Source organism: Apostichopus japonicus, chromosome 9, assembly GCF_037975245.1.
Source record: "Apostichopus japonicus isolate 1M-3 chromosome 9, ASM3797524v1, whole genome shotgun sequence".
NCBI lineage: Eukaryota > Metazoa > Echinodermata > Holothuroidea > Aspidochirotida > Stichopodidae > Apostichopus > Apostichopus japonicus.
In genome coordinates this window covers 4,154,965-4,174,393 of record NC_092569.1, presented here as the reverse complement: position 1 = coordinate 4,174,393, position 19,429 = coordinate 4,154,965, and the positions used below count along the sequence as shown (strand labels likewise).

At 37.8% G+C, this 19,429-nt stretch overlaps 1 protein-coding gene across 4 annotated transcripts in view; it reads left to right on the top strand.

The window, feature by feature from the left end:
• LOC139973373 (dual oxidase 2-like) overlaps positions 1-19,429 on the top strand; it is a 77,364-nt gene that overhangs the window by 43,046 nt on the left and 14,889 nt on the right. For all 4 annotated transcript variants that reach the window (XM_071979997.1, XM_071979998.1, XM_071980000.1 and 1 more), the window contains 21 exons: positions 41-136; positions 1,011-1,172; positions 1,692-1,870; positions 3,321-3,528; positions 4,884-5,047; positions 5,637-5,712; positions 6,309-6,405; positions 6,621-6,696; positions 6,973-7,069; positions 7,722-7,894; positions 8,131-8,306; positions 8,633-8,751; positions 9,551-9,715; positions 10,308-10,439; positions 11,238-11,626; positions 12,547-12,760; positions 13,498-13,591; positions 14,472-14,647; positions 16,013-16,196; positions 17,681-17,871; positions 18,672-18,902. In XM_071979997.1, the coding sequence (XP_071836098.1) occupies positions 41-136; positions 1,011-1,172; positions 1,692-1,870; positions 3,321-3,528; positions 4,884-5,047; positions 5,637-5,712; positions 6,309-6,405; positions 6,621-6,696; positions 6,973-7,069; positions 7,722-7,894; positions 8,131-8,306; positions 8,633-8,751; positions 9,551-9,715; positions 10,308-10,439; positions 11,238-11,626; positions 12,547-12,760; positions 13,498-13,591; positions 14,472-14,647; positions 16,013-16,196; positions 17,681-17,871; positions 18,672-18,902 (3,399 nt within the window). The remainder of the gene's footprint in view (positions 1-40; positions 137-1,010; positions 1,173-1,691; positions 1,871-3,320; positions 3,529-4,883; positions 5,048-5,636; positions 5,713-6,308; positions 6,406-6,620; positions 6,697-6,972; positions 7,070-7,721; positions 7,895-8,130; positions 8,307-8,632; positions 8,752-9,550; positions 9,716-10,307; positions 10,440-11,237; positions 11,627-12,546; positions 12,761-13,497; positions 13,592-14,471; positions 14,648-16,012; positions 16,197-17,680; positions 17,872-18,671; positions 18,903-19,429) is intronic.

The following is a 19,429-nucleotide window of genomic DNA, read 5'->3' as shown; positions in this document are numbered from 1 at the left end:
GTGAAAACAAGTATTAATATGGCTTACTTTTCTTTTAAAGGGGATCTTGGACTATTCGAGGATGGGAACATAGTCGAATACGAATCTCATAATGGGTGGTACAATAATGCTGACAGACCGGACTTTGGTGGATCAGGTAAACTACGACCATTTATCATTTTATTGACCTATGGCGGATGGGAGAAGGTGGGGAAGGGGGGGGGAGGGGCGAGAGGGTGTGGTCCGAGAGGGGCGTGGGAGAATAGGTAAGGCAATACTACAAAGAGATCGGAGACCCCGGTAAAGTCCAGCCGATAAAATACAATCGCAGTTGATTGAGATAATGTTAATTATTGGAACGACCCATGAAGAAATGAATGAAGGAACTCTCCTTTAGGTTAAATATGATGAATAGGACAACGACGTTGGGTGTTGGTGATGACGTTTCAGAAATGATGAGTTCGAAGGACGTACTGTAGCTACGGTATCGTCGGAATATATTTTTCAATGGTTCTGATTTCAGCCAGAATCTCGACCGGGTTTAACTTTTGTATCGTTACTTTGAGATTTATTTAGTTGTTTTCCAGCACAGCAGTGCACACAATTTTCTGCAGTAGTTGTGCTTATAAGCCTTTACTATTATTATTATTATTATTTATTATTATTATTATTACTATTATTATTATCATTATTATTATTATTATTATTTTTATGATTATTATTATTATTATTATTTATGATTATGATTATGATTATAATTATTATTATTACTGTTATTATTATTATTATTATTATTATTATTATTATTATTATTATTATTATTATTATTATTATTATTATTATTATATATGACGACGATGACAACGGCGTTGGTGACGGTGCCAGTCAGTGTGACGCGAGCTACGATGAAGATGACGAGGGCTGTAACTCTATAATAATGTCAAAATGTTGAAGTTTTCATTGATTTTTGTTTTGTGTCAGACAATATTCATATAGTATGTTTGTTTTTTACACCGCCTGTATCATATTAGAGACTCCACTGATGCGGTCGATGCCGGCTGCGTACTCAGATGGGTCGTACTCGTTATCGGGAGCAGACAGACCAAATCCAATGGAAGTCAGTGAGACCCTGAGCAAAGGAGAGGCAGGCCTTGCTTCTAACTCCGATAAATCCGTCCTCTTAGTTTTTTTTGGTAAGGCTCATGGACCTGCACGGTTGTGCTTCGCTTTCTTTGGGTGTGCCAGTTGCGTAATGCCAGTGTACGCTGCATCATACCGCTGTCAGCTATATAGGTTTATATTACCGGTAGATGCACTATCCCTGTGAATGTAATGTTGCCAGTATATTATTTAATATAACCAGTATATGCTTTCAGAGTAACTTTACAACTAGCGTGAAAATAAACGTTAAACACATTAGGGAGACATTACCAAATGTTCTCCTTAGTTGAATCAGCAAAGCTTAAAAGCGGGTTCCTATCCTTACTATTATTCTCACAAACTTATTTCGTAAAGCAAAATGAAAAGAAGAGAATAAAAAATAAGAGACTTATATTTTCTACAAAATCATTTGATTGACAACTACTAGTGGTAAAGAAAGTTTTCACCCTGTTTTAACGCTTTGACCAGTTGGTTATAAAAATGAATTTTGAACGTATTAAAAATATGATGAGTGGCTTTTCAAATTTCGTTGTTTTATTTATACCATGCAGGAGAACATATTGTTCATGAAATTGTTGATACACACCGTCCAAGTTGCCCACCGGAATATGTAAACGTCGATATACCGGAGAACCGAAGATCGTCATTTTCCGATGCAAAGCAAATGTATTTCAAGAGATCCGCCGAGCATGACAACGACAGCCCGCAAGTCAATAATCCGCGACAGCAGGTACGGTATAGGCTTTGCATTATCAGTGAATTAGTGGATTTGGTCATGTTTTAAAGGGTGTGAAGACTCGCACATAAAGAAACGTCTCGTGCCGGTAATCTGACCTAGTTTCGAATGAGGTGTAACAGAAGTGTTATACACCACCATCGATCCCAGAAAATACACATACAGCTTGCTACCGTCGGTAATTAGACACTAGTGTACAGTCAATACATACAGCATACGGTCAATACCCACAACACAGTGTACATAGCAGCGTGGACATCTCAGGTCTAGATAAAAGAATTCAAGGTATCACGTTTCATTACTGTCTGCATTTTGTAGTGACAAGAAGAAAACGTCATTTGCAAGCAACGGAAAGTTTACTTTTTAAGAGCGCGGCACGCGGTTTGGGGCGAGTCTTCAATGCCTTTTAATAAGACTATAAAACGAAATACATGTCACACTTTTATAGGACGATTACAGAAATTTCAAAGGTGGGAGGTGGGGTGATTCCAAAGCCCCCTTTCCCCTCCGTACTGATTTTGGTAGGGGCATGAAACTTTATGGACGGGCTGGAGTCGGATCAACATTTTCGGATGAGTGGTATGGCTGTGAGGTCGTTGAAAGGGACCAGCTTGAAGTTTTCGGACGTCAAATGGTGCATTCTGAGACTATTTAGACTAGAATTGAGGTCTTTAATTAAAGTCAAACTCAAGTATGTGTTAAATTAAACATACATTTTTGAATGTTGAAACCCTTCCCCCGACTGAACGCTTTGATGGACCCTCCCCCCCCCCCCTTTGCGCACCCGGACTAATAATAGTGACCCATACCTGACATGCCATGGACTATCGTATGCTATTGCCTCCAAATGTCAATAGAAATTCTCCTTTGTTCTGAGCACGTTTATTGTATTGGCTGATATCTTTCATAATGATCACGTACTTTATAGAACATATATGTAACATATCTTATACATATACGAAGTAAGTCTGTTATATACACGGCATATAATATTAATCATACGGAAGTATTTTTTTCACTAGAATCTTGTCTACAAGTTTACTTGAGGATATATACCTGCCAAATTGAACATGTCTTTCACATAGAAAGTAATATATTCAACGTATCTCAATATATCTCAATATATATCTCAATATATATATATATCTCAATATATATATATATCTCAATATATATCTCAATATATATATATATATATATATATATATATATATATATATATATATATATATATATATATATATATATATATATATATATATATATAAATATATATATATATATATATATATATATATATTATATATATATATATCTAAATATATCGCACCCACCCCCCCTCCCCTCCCCCCCCCCCCCAAGTCCCCAAAAATGTACTCAATATCAGATAGAACTAATTCCTGTTTGATATATATATTACCTGATGTTGTCCATGTCCATATAGTTAAACGTGCAGACAGCCTGGCTTGACGGAAGTAGTATTTACGGGACCACCCATAGTTGGTCATCATTCCTTAGAAGCTATCATGGCGGCAGACTGGCATTTGATGAGAACAACTTTGAGTACCCTGAAAGGAACAAAGAGGGTTTACCAATGACCAACCCTGCCTCTCCATTTGACTCTGTTTTGAAGGAGTCTCGACGTCTGCACAGTGAGTTATTCCCTCCAACCTTATAACCCAAACTTTTCTCAGGCCATCCAATGCAGCAAGTTTACGCTATATAAAGGTGATGGGTATAATTGCCAAGAATTTCCGGGGACTTTATATTCGCGTTGAGGTAATGTTCACGCCAGTATAGTTACGTTCGCACACATACAATGAAGTTCTCGATCGACTGTTTTTCAATGATTAAAGTAATTTTCAATCGGCAGAAAACAATTAAATGATAAAAAATTTCTTGAATAGCTATACCAGCTTCCCTCTCCTACCTTGTTACCTCTTTACCATTCTTGCCAAGTGTCCTTTTGAGTGAACATCCATACATAAAGCGCCGATGTCAGTTTAACAATCACAAAGTTAATTGAAGGAAATTTCAATGAAATTATAGGACATTTTACTAAATTAGATGAAGTCCACAAGGTATACATAGCGGAGATGACAAGGTAAGTTGAGAATAAATTGTCTGCATATGCATAGGCCTATAGCGAATGCGATTAATATACTCTTCTAGTTTGTAGGCACGACAGTCGCTTAGAGGCATATGTTATATTCAAACTATATTTTACACAGGCTGTTTCATATTAAAGCAGCATTAAACAAACTATTTGATGGGTTAATAGGCAACAGAAAAGAGAACAAATTTAGCAAATCATAAACAAACAAATGTTTAAAGCGCTTCCCTGCCGCCTCTAGTGCTTGCATCGGATGAAAGATGTGTAACAACCGTGGACAGTTACTAAAGTACTGTGGTGTACGAGTACCTCCTCTAAACAAATGAAAATTAACACAAAGATCTTCGCCATCTAACGCCCGGATGCTACAGTACTTAATCACGGGACCTCTTATAACTAAAGTTGGTTTGCTCTTTCGAAACCTGATGTTTTTTCTTCTCCTAGTTTTGCCTCAGCCTTCACTCCTAAACCATATAACACTATAGGGTTCGCTGCCAGTGACACAAGATTGTTTATTTAAGTGGGGTTGTTGCTCACGTCTCACAGCCGGTGGCACAGGACCTCGGGATTCTGGACGGTGTGGCGTCATTCTCGTAACTTTCTTGCGCAATTTGTGCAAACTGATATATTTAGCTTACGTCCGTAACATATCTGTTTAAATCGCAGTGCATAGCTTCAGTTCATGTTATCATACCGTGATTGTTGGAACATGGTGTAAGATATTTTATGTGAATTATTGAAATCTTTCAATGAACGGCTGAAGTACTGGTCCCACTTGGTAAATCACCTACCGTAACTAGTATAGGCCGACTAGACGCATGACTAATTCTAAACACCTAGAAAACTCGATGATCACGTGACCTTGATGCAGCTTCATATATTTCTTCTCGGTAGAGTTCGGAAACGCTCGTGGTCACGAGACACCCTATCTATTCGCAATTGGTATCTTGATGTACCGTTGGCACAATTACTGGGCGGATCTTTTCAAACAAAATACCGAATGGAGAGACGAAAGAATTTTCCAAGAATCCCGTAAATGGGTGATTGCGACCTATCAGGTGAGTGTTTCTTCCCCCCCCCCCCACCCAGCAGCGTAGAGGTTATCAAATATATCTTCATGGTAACAGTTTAGTCCGCTGAAATAAAAAAAAAAACCCCGTCCGATAGCTTTGTATCTGACGTATCTTAGATGAATCAGAGGAATATTGCTGCAGTGACAGCCAATGTTTCACTTACGTTGAAGAGAAAAGTTTTACCCCAATTGTGATTGAAACAAAAAATTTTGATTGTCAACATCTTGTTCCTAACTTGGGAGATGGTTGATTGAATGCTAGAAGAGCTCACAGGTTAGCATAGTGATACCCCAACCCATATGCCATTTCTCGCTACAGAAATTTTCTTGTTTCATCCAGGATTTTCCAAAATGCCTGAAATCACATTCAATCCTCCAGATGTTTAAACCATCAGTAAATTATTTCATCCTCTTCAGCATCCAAGCATTAACAAGAATGATGATGATTCAGAAATGCCCCCAAAATCAGGAGGTCACTTTTAGTGGAGAGCGTTTAACACAACACGTACCGAAATTTATAAGAATGTTGACAGAAAAAGCAATTTCTCATCACTTTCATCCTCTTTCCTTTACAGAAAATTGCTTTTTATGATTGGTTGCCAGCTTTCTTGAATCTCAGTGAAAAAGATATGAAGATGTTGGAGTATGCAGGTATAATATGTCTCTGTGTTTACTTTATCGAATAATTATGTGAGTTCCTCGTAAAATAGAATTCACGATTGCATATGATGGTTCAATTTGCTTCTCTCTTTCAAGCGAAATTTTTTTAATGAAGTAAAATGACATGACATAGTGAATGAGTGGTCAACGACGTAATGAACGAATCGATGAAACATGTTATTCCATGCAGTCATTTCAATTATTAAAGGGTGTGAAGACTCGCGCACAAAGAAACGTCTAATGCCGATAATCTGACCTAGTTTAGAATGAAGTGAAACGGAAGTGTTAGACACCACCATCGATCCCAGAAAATACACACAGCTTGCTACCGTCGGTAATCAGACACTAGTGTACAGTCATTACATACAGCTACGGTAAATACCCACATCAAAGTGTACATAGCAGCGATGGACATCTCGGGTCTAGATAAAAGTATCACGTTTCATTACTGTCTGCATTTTGAAGCGACAAGAAGAAAACGTCATTTGAAAGCAACGGAAAGTTTACTTTTTCAGAGCGCGGCAAGCGGTTTGGGGCGAGTCTTCAATGCCTTTTAAGTAGCTTTAGTTTACTCTTTTTATTTGCAGGCTACAAAACGTACATAAATCCAGGAATTACTCATGAATTCCAGGCCGCTGCAATGAGGTTTGGTCATACAATGGTTCCTGCCGCAGTTTATAAAAGGTAGGCAAACGTAGATAAGCGCAAAAGCTAGGGATTAAGTTTTAAATAAAAGAAAATAATTATAAAGTGCATGAGTTAGGAGGTGAAGTATGCTGAATATTTTGAGGAGGGGGAGGGAGAAGGATCAAGAAGGTGCCCTTATGGCGGTAGCATGGAGTGATTGATAAGACGAGAATGAAGCAAACACATTAATATTTTTTCCCCATCTCGTTTAGAAACAAATACTGTGTGTTTAGCAACCTTACCCAGACCGGAGGGAACAGAATGTGCAACGTTTTCTGGAATTCACAGGTTAGACAAAAAGTCCAATTGTGGCAAATACATAATTTGCTTTCTTCTAATTTAATATTATCATGATGTTGTGCTTATTAATACAGAATAACGTGAATTTAAATTCAAGCAAGCTATTTATGATTACTATAATTAAAGGATATATGTGTGTGTGTATATATATATATATATATATATATATATATATATTTATATATATGTGGGTGTGTAACAGTCCTATTGTTATACATTCTAACTAGCTCTGTGTTCATTTTTCGTCACTCTCATCTTGTTTAGAATATTTCAGAAAATGTAGCCATCGAGGAGATTATTCTAGGTATGGCTTCACAGAGGGCAGAACGTGAAGACCACGTGATCGTTGAGGATCTCAGAAGTAAGTAGATTATGATCTCGGGTAGGTTAACATCATATCATTATCAAACCTTTCAAGTCATATGATTGCAGGGTGGAAAGCGATAATGTTATATCCTTCAAAGTTTGGAAACAATTGAAATAATCCATGAAACCTATATATTGAAATGGGATCCGCACATTTCCACCTAAAAGATGGTTGTATCATCTATACTGGCAGTGGCGGAGCTAGGGGTATTGGTCAGGGGGCGAGAATGGTCTGTAGAGGCGCTTTCGACACTATCTAAGCGGAGCGTCACAGGTTGGCGCGGAGCGTACAGACACTTTGAGTAAAGATACTCCCTAGATCGCCGGAAATGACCCTTTCCGGGCATTGCTGGTTTTCAGATAAACGAAGAATAAATAGGTGTCATCGCCATTTTGTCAGAAAATTACACCAACAAAAATGTGACAAATGTCAATAGGTATTTGAGAGCGCAATAAAAATGTCAATAATCGCGAATAAGTAGAAAGTGGTAAAAAATCTGAAAAGGGCGCCAACAGTCCCTTTGAGTCCGTCAGGGGGGGGGGGCATCCGCCCCCTCTGACTGTATGGACGCTCCGCCACTGTATACTGGGAACAAACACACCTATTGACAAAATAAAACACATTTTACGTTCTTCTCTTTTGAAAGCTTTCTCATATGGACCCCATGGTTACAGTCGTGTGGATCTTGTTGCTACGGATATCATGCGTGGTAGAGATCATGGGCTACCAGATTATAACACCGCAAGGGAGATGCTGGGTTTGAAAGCGGTCGACTCTTTTTTGGACATTGTCCCGAATAATTCAACCATAACCGCTGAGGTAAAAATAAAATAAAATATGATTTAGTTCCATATCTTAACGTTCGTAAACCTTAGTTTTTATGTTCTCGTGTCAAGTTTGGCTATTTCCAAGCTTGAAACTACATATATAAGCTGTGTTATCATGATTTATGAGATGAGTTTCCGCGTTTACAATTTGTCGTATAAGGTAAAATCCCTTTGGAAGATAGCTGTCGTTTTAATTTGACGAAATGTGATAAAATTTGTTGTTTGCAGAAATTAAGAGAATTGCTGGAGATGCACGGTGACGTGAGGAAACTTGACTTATGGACTGGTGGAATGATGGAGTCGACTTCAGAGGGTCCAGGGGAGTTATTTACACACATCATACTGGACCAGTTCTCTCGAATCAGAGATGGCGATAGGTTCTGGTTTGAAAACCAAGCTAACGGGTACGTTGCACCAACTATACTTGATGACAAATCGTCCATACATCGGGACAGTTACGTTCATACGTTGCACCATGTACAACCTCGATGTGGTTCCATAGTTCATCTAGCAAATATAAATATCTAGTTCAGAACTGGAAAGATTTTCTCTATACTAGTAGGCCTATATTAATTTACACAATGCCTCTCACCCTACAGTAAAATGGTCACGTGCATTTTATCAAATATGTATCTTAGGTCATGATTGGCTTATTCTGTTATATCCTCAAAGACCTACCTAAGCAGTGATCATTTTTTCATTTTCTAATCAAACTTTTTTTTTCTCACAGCCATTTCACTGAAAAGCAAATTGATTACATCCGTAACATTACTATATACGACGTCATCACTTTGACCACCGATATAGATGGAAGTGACATTCAAAAAAATCCTTTCTATTACCGAGATGGTGAGAGATAATTTTAAGTTTTACCTTCCTATCTGACTGAGAAATATTTGTATTACCGATATTTGGGACGGAATAACTTGGTACTAGTAATGGAGAATTCTATAGGTATAGGCTGTTTTGGCATTTTCTGCGGTGTCACCCCGTAATTGCATGTTCCGTTCACTGTTTGACAGAACTCTTCTAGGAAGTTTGTGCAACTTTAGATCACATCCACATCCTTACAGAGCTGTATATTTCCATATATCTATTTCCATATATTTATTACATATATATATATATATATATATATATATATATATATATATATTTATATATATATATATATATTCATGTGCATATATCCGTTAAAGGCTGGGATGGGTAACCTACGGCCTGCGGGCCACATGCGGTCCGCCAGTGATTTTTTTGTGGCCCGTGTGATGTCTCAAGAAAAAGAAAAAAAAAATCAATACATTTTACATCATCATTAAAAGACGTGCTAGCTGCTTAGAAGTAATCGGCACTAATGGTGCTGTCAGGTAGGCCTATTATCCCCATTAATTATCAACTGTACTGTATTGACATTATGTTTTTGTGAATATAGATTAAGTACACAAACCTATTGCTTGAAAGTCCTCGGAATCAATGGTTTGAAATAAACTGCAGGTCGTTGGTTAGGTGCGGCCCAGTCAATGTTTCACTCCTTATATCTGGCCCGTTCATTCAAAAAGGTTGCCCACCCCTGGTTTAAGGAGTAATGGGTAATGACCCCCTAAATTGTAATTAACATATGATATTTTTTATGTTATCGCGGTTTTAGGGGATCCGTGCTTCTCAGGAAGTTTAGATTGGTTCCAGAACGAAGGCAGAGCCGCACTGGACACTAACCTCGAGCAGTGTACTCCTCTAGAATTCTTCAATTTCTTTGAGGGTTCTTGGTTCAGCTTTGGTGCCACTTTACTAAGTATCGTCGGATGGATAGTTGGTAAAGTACATTTTATTGCTGTTACAATAAATTTATCTTCTTCCTTTATATTACCTTATAGATATCCTTAAGTTATTAATTAATATATATCAATTATAATCGATATCGTATTGCTCACTTATTATCTCAATCATACCTAATGTATTATTGATTACTTATTGATTTCTATCATCGATGATAAATTTGTATTGTATTGATGAGTTTACTGATATCAATACTATAATCGCAATGAATAAAATGATTAATATTATCTCATTGACTATACCAATATCGTTTTCTATTATGTTTAATATTATTGTTTACTATTTCATAATTTTAAATTAATAAATAAACTTGTTGATTACTCATATCGTTTCGATTACTGTTTGCTGAAATGATTAAGATTTGATTCATATTTGTTTGGATTAACTTAAATTCATCCTCTTACGTAACTCGATATGAGTTACAATTAATGGTGACTGTATACGCACAATATTATCAAGCTATTAAATCTAATCAATTGACTGTTTCAAATCGTAAACTTTTCCCGTAATAATTGTGTTTAATAATTTTATGGTATGTTTTACGTTTGTATCTTGTTTGCTATCTGCAGGGGTTATAACGATTGTATTCATACTAGCTAAACGGCAGGAACGCATGGGGAAACGAGCACGACAGTTGTACGTTCGGAAGAAAAGCTCAACCCGACAACTGAGCGACGAAGTGGTTCGCAAGCATAGTGTCGGTAAGTCCCCCCAACAAAGGAGCACACATTCGAATGGTTATTATTGAAATGAATCATTAATTTCTGTATAGCAATGCAGCGTCTCTTTGTTCCGGTTTTAGGGCTGTCTGCGTGTTCTGTGTATCCGGAGGTGGTGGTAGGGCGGGGGGGGGGGGGGGGTAGATGGACATTCGCAACCATGATATGACATATCCACAGGTAACAGGGCATGCAATGAGTATATATCATATCCACATGAAACTGGGCATGCACCGAGGGTAAATGGGCATGAAACGACGATAATCATATCCACAGGTAGCTGGGCATTCGCAATCGTCATATGTCATATCCATATGAAACTGGGCATGCAATGAGTATATATTATATCCACAGGCCACTATAGGCACGTATATATATATATATATATATATATATATGTATATATATATATATTTCTATATATATATATATAACAACTGAAAAAATATAATGGTACATGAACCTGAATCAACTGAGGTACTGTAAACTAAAAAGTTTGTTATCTTCGTTGAAAGTCTGGTGTAAGTTATTAATCTGCCGGTTGAGTCTTTCTTCATGATAGAAAATCAATACGAATATTTGCAAATCATGTTTTCGTTTGGAGATATAAATATATAAAACTCAATATGAATGTTTTAGCTTCCAAGGTAACTTCGTGATTACATGTTTCTGAGTACTCTATATAGTAAAGTTGTGACATTCTCGAAACACAATGTAGCTTTGCTTCGTCACTGGATATTGATGTAATAAATGATTGTAATCTATCGACTCGTTCCTCAGCCGAAGAGTGGTGTGGACCTAAAGAGACACGTATGGTAGAGGTCGGTTACAGTGCGTCCCCGCGTGGGTTACGGGTCTACGAAACCGGAGATGGTGACATTTTGCGGACCATAGATCTTGCCAAGCAGAAAATCACAGTGGTTCTCTCGAGTGATAATGGCGGCCGAACACTGTTACTCAAAGTAGAGAAGGAATACGACCTGGTCCTGATATTTGATCACGTAGACAACCGTACGTTGTTTCTGGATGGCTTTGAGGAGTTTCTAGGCGACTCAGACGTGATGACAGGAAGATTAGATATGAAAGATAAGGAGCTTAGAAAAATGGTGGTAACGAAAGAAAAACGACAACAGAATGTGGAGAGATTTGTAAGAGCTGCCTTTGTTCAAGTAAGTTGATGAGAAAATTTGAAATGGTTGATGTAGATATATTAAGGTCCACTGCAACTTGATGGGATTGACTGGTTTGCAAATGGAGACCATCACAAAACTGGTCGTTTTGACATTGAGTGAAAGTTTGTTATCGTTAAACCCACAGTCAAAACATTATGCAACTATTTTTGTGTGCAAGAGCAGCAATGATTCACAATGGGTTATACCCAGAACAGTACAGATTGGTGACGTCAGTATAAAGAATCATAAAGATCTTGTCAATTGAACGATGAAGATAGTTAACATAAATGATCAAAGGAGGAGAACCTAGAAGTGACCTCTGAGGCACGCAACCTTCACCATTATTTAGGTGAGTGGGTGTGGTTAGTGGCCACTACGTAATTTCTCAACCATTTGCAAAGGAAGACCTCTTACCCCGTGTTTATCGAGCTTAGAAAGTAGACATACTATCATCTAGGATGCCTAAAGCTTTCGAGAATTCAAGCAAAGTGCCATTGACGAAATGACCTTCCTCGAAAGCGGAAGAAAGAGTCTGGATGACAAAAAAAAGAAGGGTCTGAAAAGTAGATTTTCCGGGACGAAAACCAAACTGACCATATTAAATAAAAAGTTAATTTTAGTAAAGAAATTGACAATTGTGCTGAAATGAGGGTTTTGAGTATTTTTTGATCGGGAAGAGGCGGGGTGTGAGGAAGAATTTGGTGAGGTCGAAAATTATACTTATTACGCTTTCTCTCTTTTTTGGACGTTACCCTGAGTTCTGTTGTTCTACCATTACAGTTTACCTTCGAAAGTGCAGGTCATGAAACTACACTATAGAACACACACTGCAGTAACCTACGCCCAAAGAGTAAAGATAAACTGAGGTGAATGCATTTTTACCTTTAATTTTTTTTTGGTCATGTTGATCACTATAGGCTTTCGAACCAGACGTTTTAATGGACGATAACCACGAACCAGAAAATCGGGAAATATTCTCCACCGAGATGACGAAGAGCGAGTTTGCCGATATTCTGAAACTGACGCAGGATTCTATGTTCGTTGAACTCATGTTTGAGCTGGCTGACAAAGATAAAAATGGAACGATTTCATTTCGCGAATTCTTGGACGTGACTGTGATATTTGCTGAAGGTAATTATTATTCATGAATAGCCCAGCTGGCATTATCAATCATTTTCAAGTAATGCGTTATATATGACGTTAAATATGACGTTAATATGACGTTAATATATGAATGTAAGAGACTGACTTTGGTCAGCTTGCGGCTTTGATAAGCCAATGAGGCTTCTTCGCGAGTTCCTGCTTGCAGGAGGATCTAAAATACATACATAATAATAAAGCAAATCGGCAATTGAATTAATTTCACTGCACTAATGTTATGTAATCATTATACCTATTTGGGAGTACTGTATCATTAGCAAATTAACATAACCTAGATGAACCATGAATAATCTTGTAATTTTTAGGTGCTCGATAAGTTGTGTAACATGGTCATTTAAAAGAAAAATTATAAGTCGTTCATAATTATGATAGATAATTCGAAAATACTAAGCAACACAATACTGGCACTACACTGCACCTCAACAACAGTAAAACAGTACAACAGTACAACAGTACAGCACTTCAACAACAGTACATCGCCATTGCGTTACAACAACAATGCACAGACGATACACAGAGAACGACGCTACACTGACTCTACGCTACGCTGCAATACACAGAAATCATACTACTGTAACACTCCACAGAAGCATTCACTCATTAGTTTTAATGTAGTCTTGTAAGTTAGTACAGCTTCGGTTTTATTTACTGTAAAAGTAAATGTATACTTATTACTAACTAATATTTTTTTTTTTATAAATCCTCAGGGAAGCCAGAAGACAAACTCGAAATGATGTTTAACATGTATGATGTCGATAATTCCGGAGAACTGTCAAGAAAAGAGTTGGAAGGCATGCTAAAGTAAGATATCACATATATCTAGGCAATGTCCGAATGTTAAAGGCATTGAAGACTCGCTCCAAACCGCGTGCCGCGTTCTGAAAAAGTTAACTTTCCGTTGCTTGCAAGTGAAGTTTTTCTCTTGTCGCTACAAAATGCAGACGGTAATGAAACGTGATACCTTGTTATCTTCTATCTAGACCTGAGATGTCCATCGCTGTATCGTTTGTACACTGTGCTGTGGGTATTGACTGTAGCTGTATGTACTGACTGTACACTAGTGTCTAATTACCGACGGTATCAAACTGTGTGTGTATTTTCTGGGATCAATGGTGGTGTCTAACACTTCTGTTACACCTCATTCGAAACTATGTCATATTACCGGCATTAGACGTTTCTTTTGCGCGAGTCTTCACACCCTTTTTAATGATTCCAGGAGGTTGCTATCCATATAATTTGTCGTCGTCCTTGTAGATTCATAGACATCGTTATTATGAACTTTGGTTGACTAAACCCTCCATCCTTCACCAATAGTCAACGCAAGGGGGGGGGAGGGGGTGGGTTGGGGCGGAAGAAGAGTACAGTAAACAAAATGGAAAGTAGTTCACAGGCTATATTTGATGTTTTGTACAACTTGCTGTATCATGGTACTTACATGTTTCATAACTGCCTAGGGTCCGTCATGGTGCATTGCCCAGGGTTCGGGTATTCTTTCTCGGGGAGGGGGGGAGGGCACTACTCAGTCTCATTTAGACTCTTGTCACCATTTTCAGAGAAAAATGTTTTACAGCAATATATTTTACATAATTTATTCAAAAAATAAAAAAAAATAAAATTAAATTAATTTAATTTAATTTAAATTAAATTAAATTAAATCTTTCTAATTTCTCTTTGTCTTTAGATCACTTCTGGAAATGGCAAGAACATCCATGGAACAGGAACAAGTCGAGGAAGCCATAGCTGCCATGTTTATCAACAGTGGTCTAGAAAATAAAGAAGAACTCACTTTTGATGATTTCAAAACACTGATGGCAGAACATATGGAACAACTAAGCAATGCTTCCCTCAAAATAAAAGGTATAAGGCACGCCTATAAGTTACATGATGGTTGCTTAATTCATGTCTCGTATACTGACACCCAGCAAATAATACAATTATGGGCAGTTTCTGGTGTTCTTACGTTTTGCTCGGATGGCTATTTCTTAGTGTAATTGTCTTTCTGTACGAGTCTCCTTCCACAGAAATACAGTGGTATTTATGATCATAATTATAATAAATAAATACGTCATTTATATAGCGCTAAATCACAAAAAGTATCAAAGCGCTTCCCCAAAAAACAAAAACAAAAAGCGATAAAAAGGAAATAAATACAGTGAAAACAAATAATAACCTAATAAAACTAATCTTAAAATAACAACACAAAAAAAGAGCAAACACCAATAAGAGGTTATTAACAATACAATAGGGGGTTATATAATAAAAAAAAAACAATAGGAGGTTATAAACGTACAAGGTTATAACAAACAAGAGATTATAAAAAGGTAATATTACGTAAAATAACTTTAAAAAAAATATACGTCGTCAAACGACATTTATATATTGGCAGCGTTGGACTGGTAATTATGATTGAAAGGTAGTCACCATTTGATTGTTGTATTCAGAATAGGTTAGGTTAAGATGATGTTTAATATTTCATAAAATCGCAGTTTACCTGCATGATTGTAAAATCTCATTTAATATTCTGTAATGAAGAAAAAGGGCTAACATTTTCGGAATAAAAATGTTGGTTTGCTTTTGTTGCGTGATCAATAACGTGGAGCTCCATTAATATAGGTCCATGTCAATACAAATGTGGAAAAGCGTCCGTCCGAGAGAAACAATGTTGCATATTTAATGTTTTAATATTTAGGTAGGCTACTTGCATAGGTGTAGGAGCCCAATTTCATGGGGGGGGGGGGGGGGCTGTAACGACTTGCCCGAAAAATATAACCAACAATTTTCTCGCTCAACATGTTAATGTACATATCATATAAGCTTTTACATTAGTAATGGCGAATTAGTCGGGCAAGCTTACAACTTTATTTTAATTACCATGGAGATTGTTTTTAAAACTATTCATTTCCTTTAGCTTAATCATTACAATTTATTTTCCTTCAGTAGGTGCCCGAAAAATTCTCAGCATATTGCCCGAATTTTCACAAAGATATTTGGTTGGGGCACCCCCCCCCCCAGGCCCCCGCCTCCTACGCCTATGGGTATACTTGTTTAGGAAAGTTCAATATGTTGCAAAACCTAGAGCTTGTCTTCCTTTCATCACGAATTGTTTTTTATCTTGCTTTGGTCTTGGACCATTTAGCTTCTTCTTCTAACCTTTTACTGTCAATATCTATAGTCCTTTGAGTATTATTGTTATTTCGGACCCTACTTTTGTATTTTGCTTAGGTTCCGATTTAATGCAAAGCGTTGAAAACGACAGTCGACGTGGTAGCCTTCCGGCATCATCCGAAAACAGACGTTTCAGTCTACTTCCCGATGGCAAATCAGCAATCTCATCTATGGCACGCCGGTTTAGTCTTAAAGATGGAGGGGAAAGTAAAAAAGCAGCAACTTCATCCGGTTCCTCCAGGTATGAATAAATAAATATGTTTAAGGTGTTATATGAATTTTTTACTTACGACAATGTTCCAATGTTGAAGGTCAACTTGCTAACCAACGACAGTGCGTTGTTCTTTATGTACTCCATCATACGTCTGACGATATACAACACACAGGAGTGTTAGCTCAGTGGTTAACGCCGGTGCCTTTCAATCTTAAGGTTCCGAGTTCGAGTCACTCCAAGATTAATGTATGTCGTCCAGTTACAGAGTTGTTGACAATTGACAATTCATAATTATGGACGTTAAATATGAATCTAAGAGACTGACTTTGGTCAACTTGCGGCTTTGATAAGTCAATGAGGCTTCTTCGCGAGTTCCTGCTTGCAGGAGGATCTAAAATACATACATACACCGGTAAAATAAAATCTCTGACATAAAAAGATCTTTTCTTAATATTTTTGCACCCGAAAATACCTTGCACTGAAATACAACAACTATACACAGATATAATACTTTGTCGATGCTATATTGCGTTTAATTTGTTTATCATGGTTGACGAAGGTAAGTGTAGCCATAGATAAACTCACCATTTTAGGTAACTTCATATCGAATTTTGTCTTTTTACTATCGATATTATCGCCATTAGAGATAGAGAGGGCGTCATCATTTACTGATATATAATGGAACAGAGGTGCCGCCATTAGGGTAACTTCATAATGAGTCTTGTCTGGCGAACGATTACGAACTGTCTTTCTTAAGCTAGCAATTCTCTTCCAAACGATACACCTACACACCGTGATACCAATTTGCAACTACACTGGATGATGAGTTCCTCATTTATTTATTTTTTTGAAACGTAAAGTATTAATTGTTAGCAAAAATAAAAAAAGTAATCAGCGGTGGATGATATTCTTTGGACAATTTCAACACACAATCCTGCCTGTAATTGGAGGTCAAATAGGTCAGAAATTTCAACATTTTGTACAAAACAGAATTGCTGAATTATATGGTACTTTAGGGCGTTGTGGTCAAGTGGTTAAGGCAGTGGACTTGTGATCTAAGGATTACAGGTTCGAGCCCTGGCCAGATCATTGCGTTGTGTCCTTGGGCAAGGCGCTTTATCTCCATTGCCTCTCTTCACCCAGGTGTATAAATGGGGACCTGCGAGGTAACTTGTAAATATAGTTGCGTGCGCCGGTTTGTGGCTGCACCCTATGGGAAGTCCCCCGGGGGACACGTGGTTGTGGTGCACTGTGGTGCCCCAGGAGAGATTGATTGAATTGTGCACACTTTGGTGTGTGGGTGTGACAAGTTACCAATGACCAGGGGTTAATAATAATCAGCGCACTGAGACTTAAGTGTGTATTTGCGCTTTATAAGAACTGTGTATTATTATTATTATTAAACGAAAACTTAACATTATTATGTCTCTCTATAACGTTCTCATCATAGTAACTGTTGATTTGCATTAAGTAACATTTTCACTGTCCTTCCTTTCTTCCATTTACAAAAGGAAATCGTCCGGACGCCGTGTTTCTGATGAAAAGCTATCCATCCGGACCATCAAGAAGCAATACCCTCGCAATGCATTCCAGCGAAAGCTTCGCTCATATATTGCATTCACAGAAAATCACATGTCTCACATTTTCTGTCTGATCTTGTACTTGTTAGTTCTCTGTGGCATCGTCCTCTACAAACTGTACGGTAAGGATCACTCAATTAAGAGATAAGTTTGGATCTTTTAAGCTCCCAGAAATTTACTTGTTATTATTATATTACGAAATATTTTATTGTTTCTTATGTTCGTGTACTCTGTGTTAGTTCAGTTCAGTTCAGTTAATATATTTCGCATATGCATAGACATACAAAAAAAACTGCAGGAATGGTATATACAGGATACTATAAAAACATAAAATGTTTATCAAAGCTAGTAACCCTAAAGAAAGAGATAGAAAATAACAGAAACAAAGTAAGATCAGAAAGTAGGATCAGAATGTATTGACACAAGGCATATGGCATCATGTAAAACTGGATACGATGTAACCTCGCAAAGTGCAACACAACCCGTCGTATTACAATTAGTTCTTGCAACTACTTCTTGTCCGGATCAATAGTTATGTGTGTTTTCGTCTTATAATACGTTAACAACTTGACGATCCCGCCAATCAGCCTCACCAATTACAAACACAGTAGAATTGTGCTATCAAATCAGGCGTGTAGCCAGGAATTTGCCGAGGGAGGGGCGAAACTATAAATTCGGCCTGGCAAACTATCTAAGCGTAGCGCCACCATGGTTGGCTCGAAGCGTACAAGAAAATTTTGGCTGAAAATGCCTCCCAGATCGCTGGAAATGGCACTTCCCAGGCCTTGCAATTTGTATTTTGTATTTTGGCCAAATGGGTGACCATTTATCTGACTATCATCTTTAAAAGAGCAATACTGATGATTTTGAAAGGTTGTATAGTTGAAAGAACTCTTTATGTTTTCACAATTTCATTTTTTAGTGTACACATATGAAAGTGAACACAAAGGAATGCGGGCCGTAACTGGATTGGGACTATCAATTACTCGAGGTGCAGCAGCAGCTCAGATGTTTACCTTCTCAACATTGTTGGTGACAGTCAGTCGAAACTTTATAACTAAGCTGAGGGAGACAGTGGTTAGCAAATATATCCCACTGGATTCATCTCTGGCCTTCCACAAATTCGTAGCTTACTTGGCAGTCATCTTTTCTGGTAGGTTACAATATCTATTTTGTTTGATGGAATTTAGGGGTGGGGCAGTGGCGGAGCTAGGGGTATTGGTCAGGGGGTCGAGAATGGTCTGTAGGGGCGCTGCCACCACAGGTTGGTGCGGAGCGTACAGAAAGTTTTTGAGTAAAGATACTCCCTAGATCACCGGAACTTACCCTTTCCGGGACTTGCTAATTTGCAGATAAACGAAGAATAAATAGGTGTCATCGCCAACAAAATGTGACAAATGTCTATAGATGAGAGCGCAATAAAAAAGTCAGTAATCGCGAATAAGTAAAAAGTGGTAAATAGCTGAAAAGGGCGCCAGCAGTCCATTTGAGTCCGTCAGGGGGCATCCGCCCCCTGACTGTATGGACGCTCCGCCACTGGGTGGGGGGGGGTGGGGGCAAGGTAGAACTAAGTGGGGGTATTATGCAACCATTTTAGCCTCGTTGTCGAATAGGGTTATTTTATTGTGCTTGAGAAAAAAACTTCAATCTTGAGTGAATGTTTAGTTGTATCAAAATGCT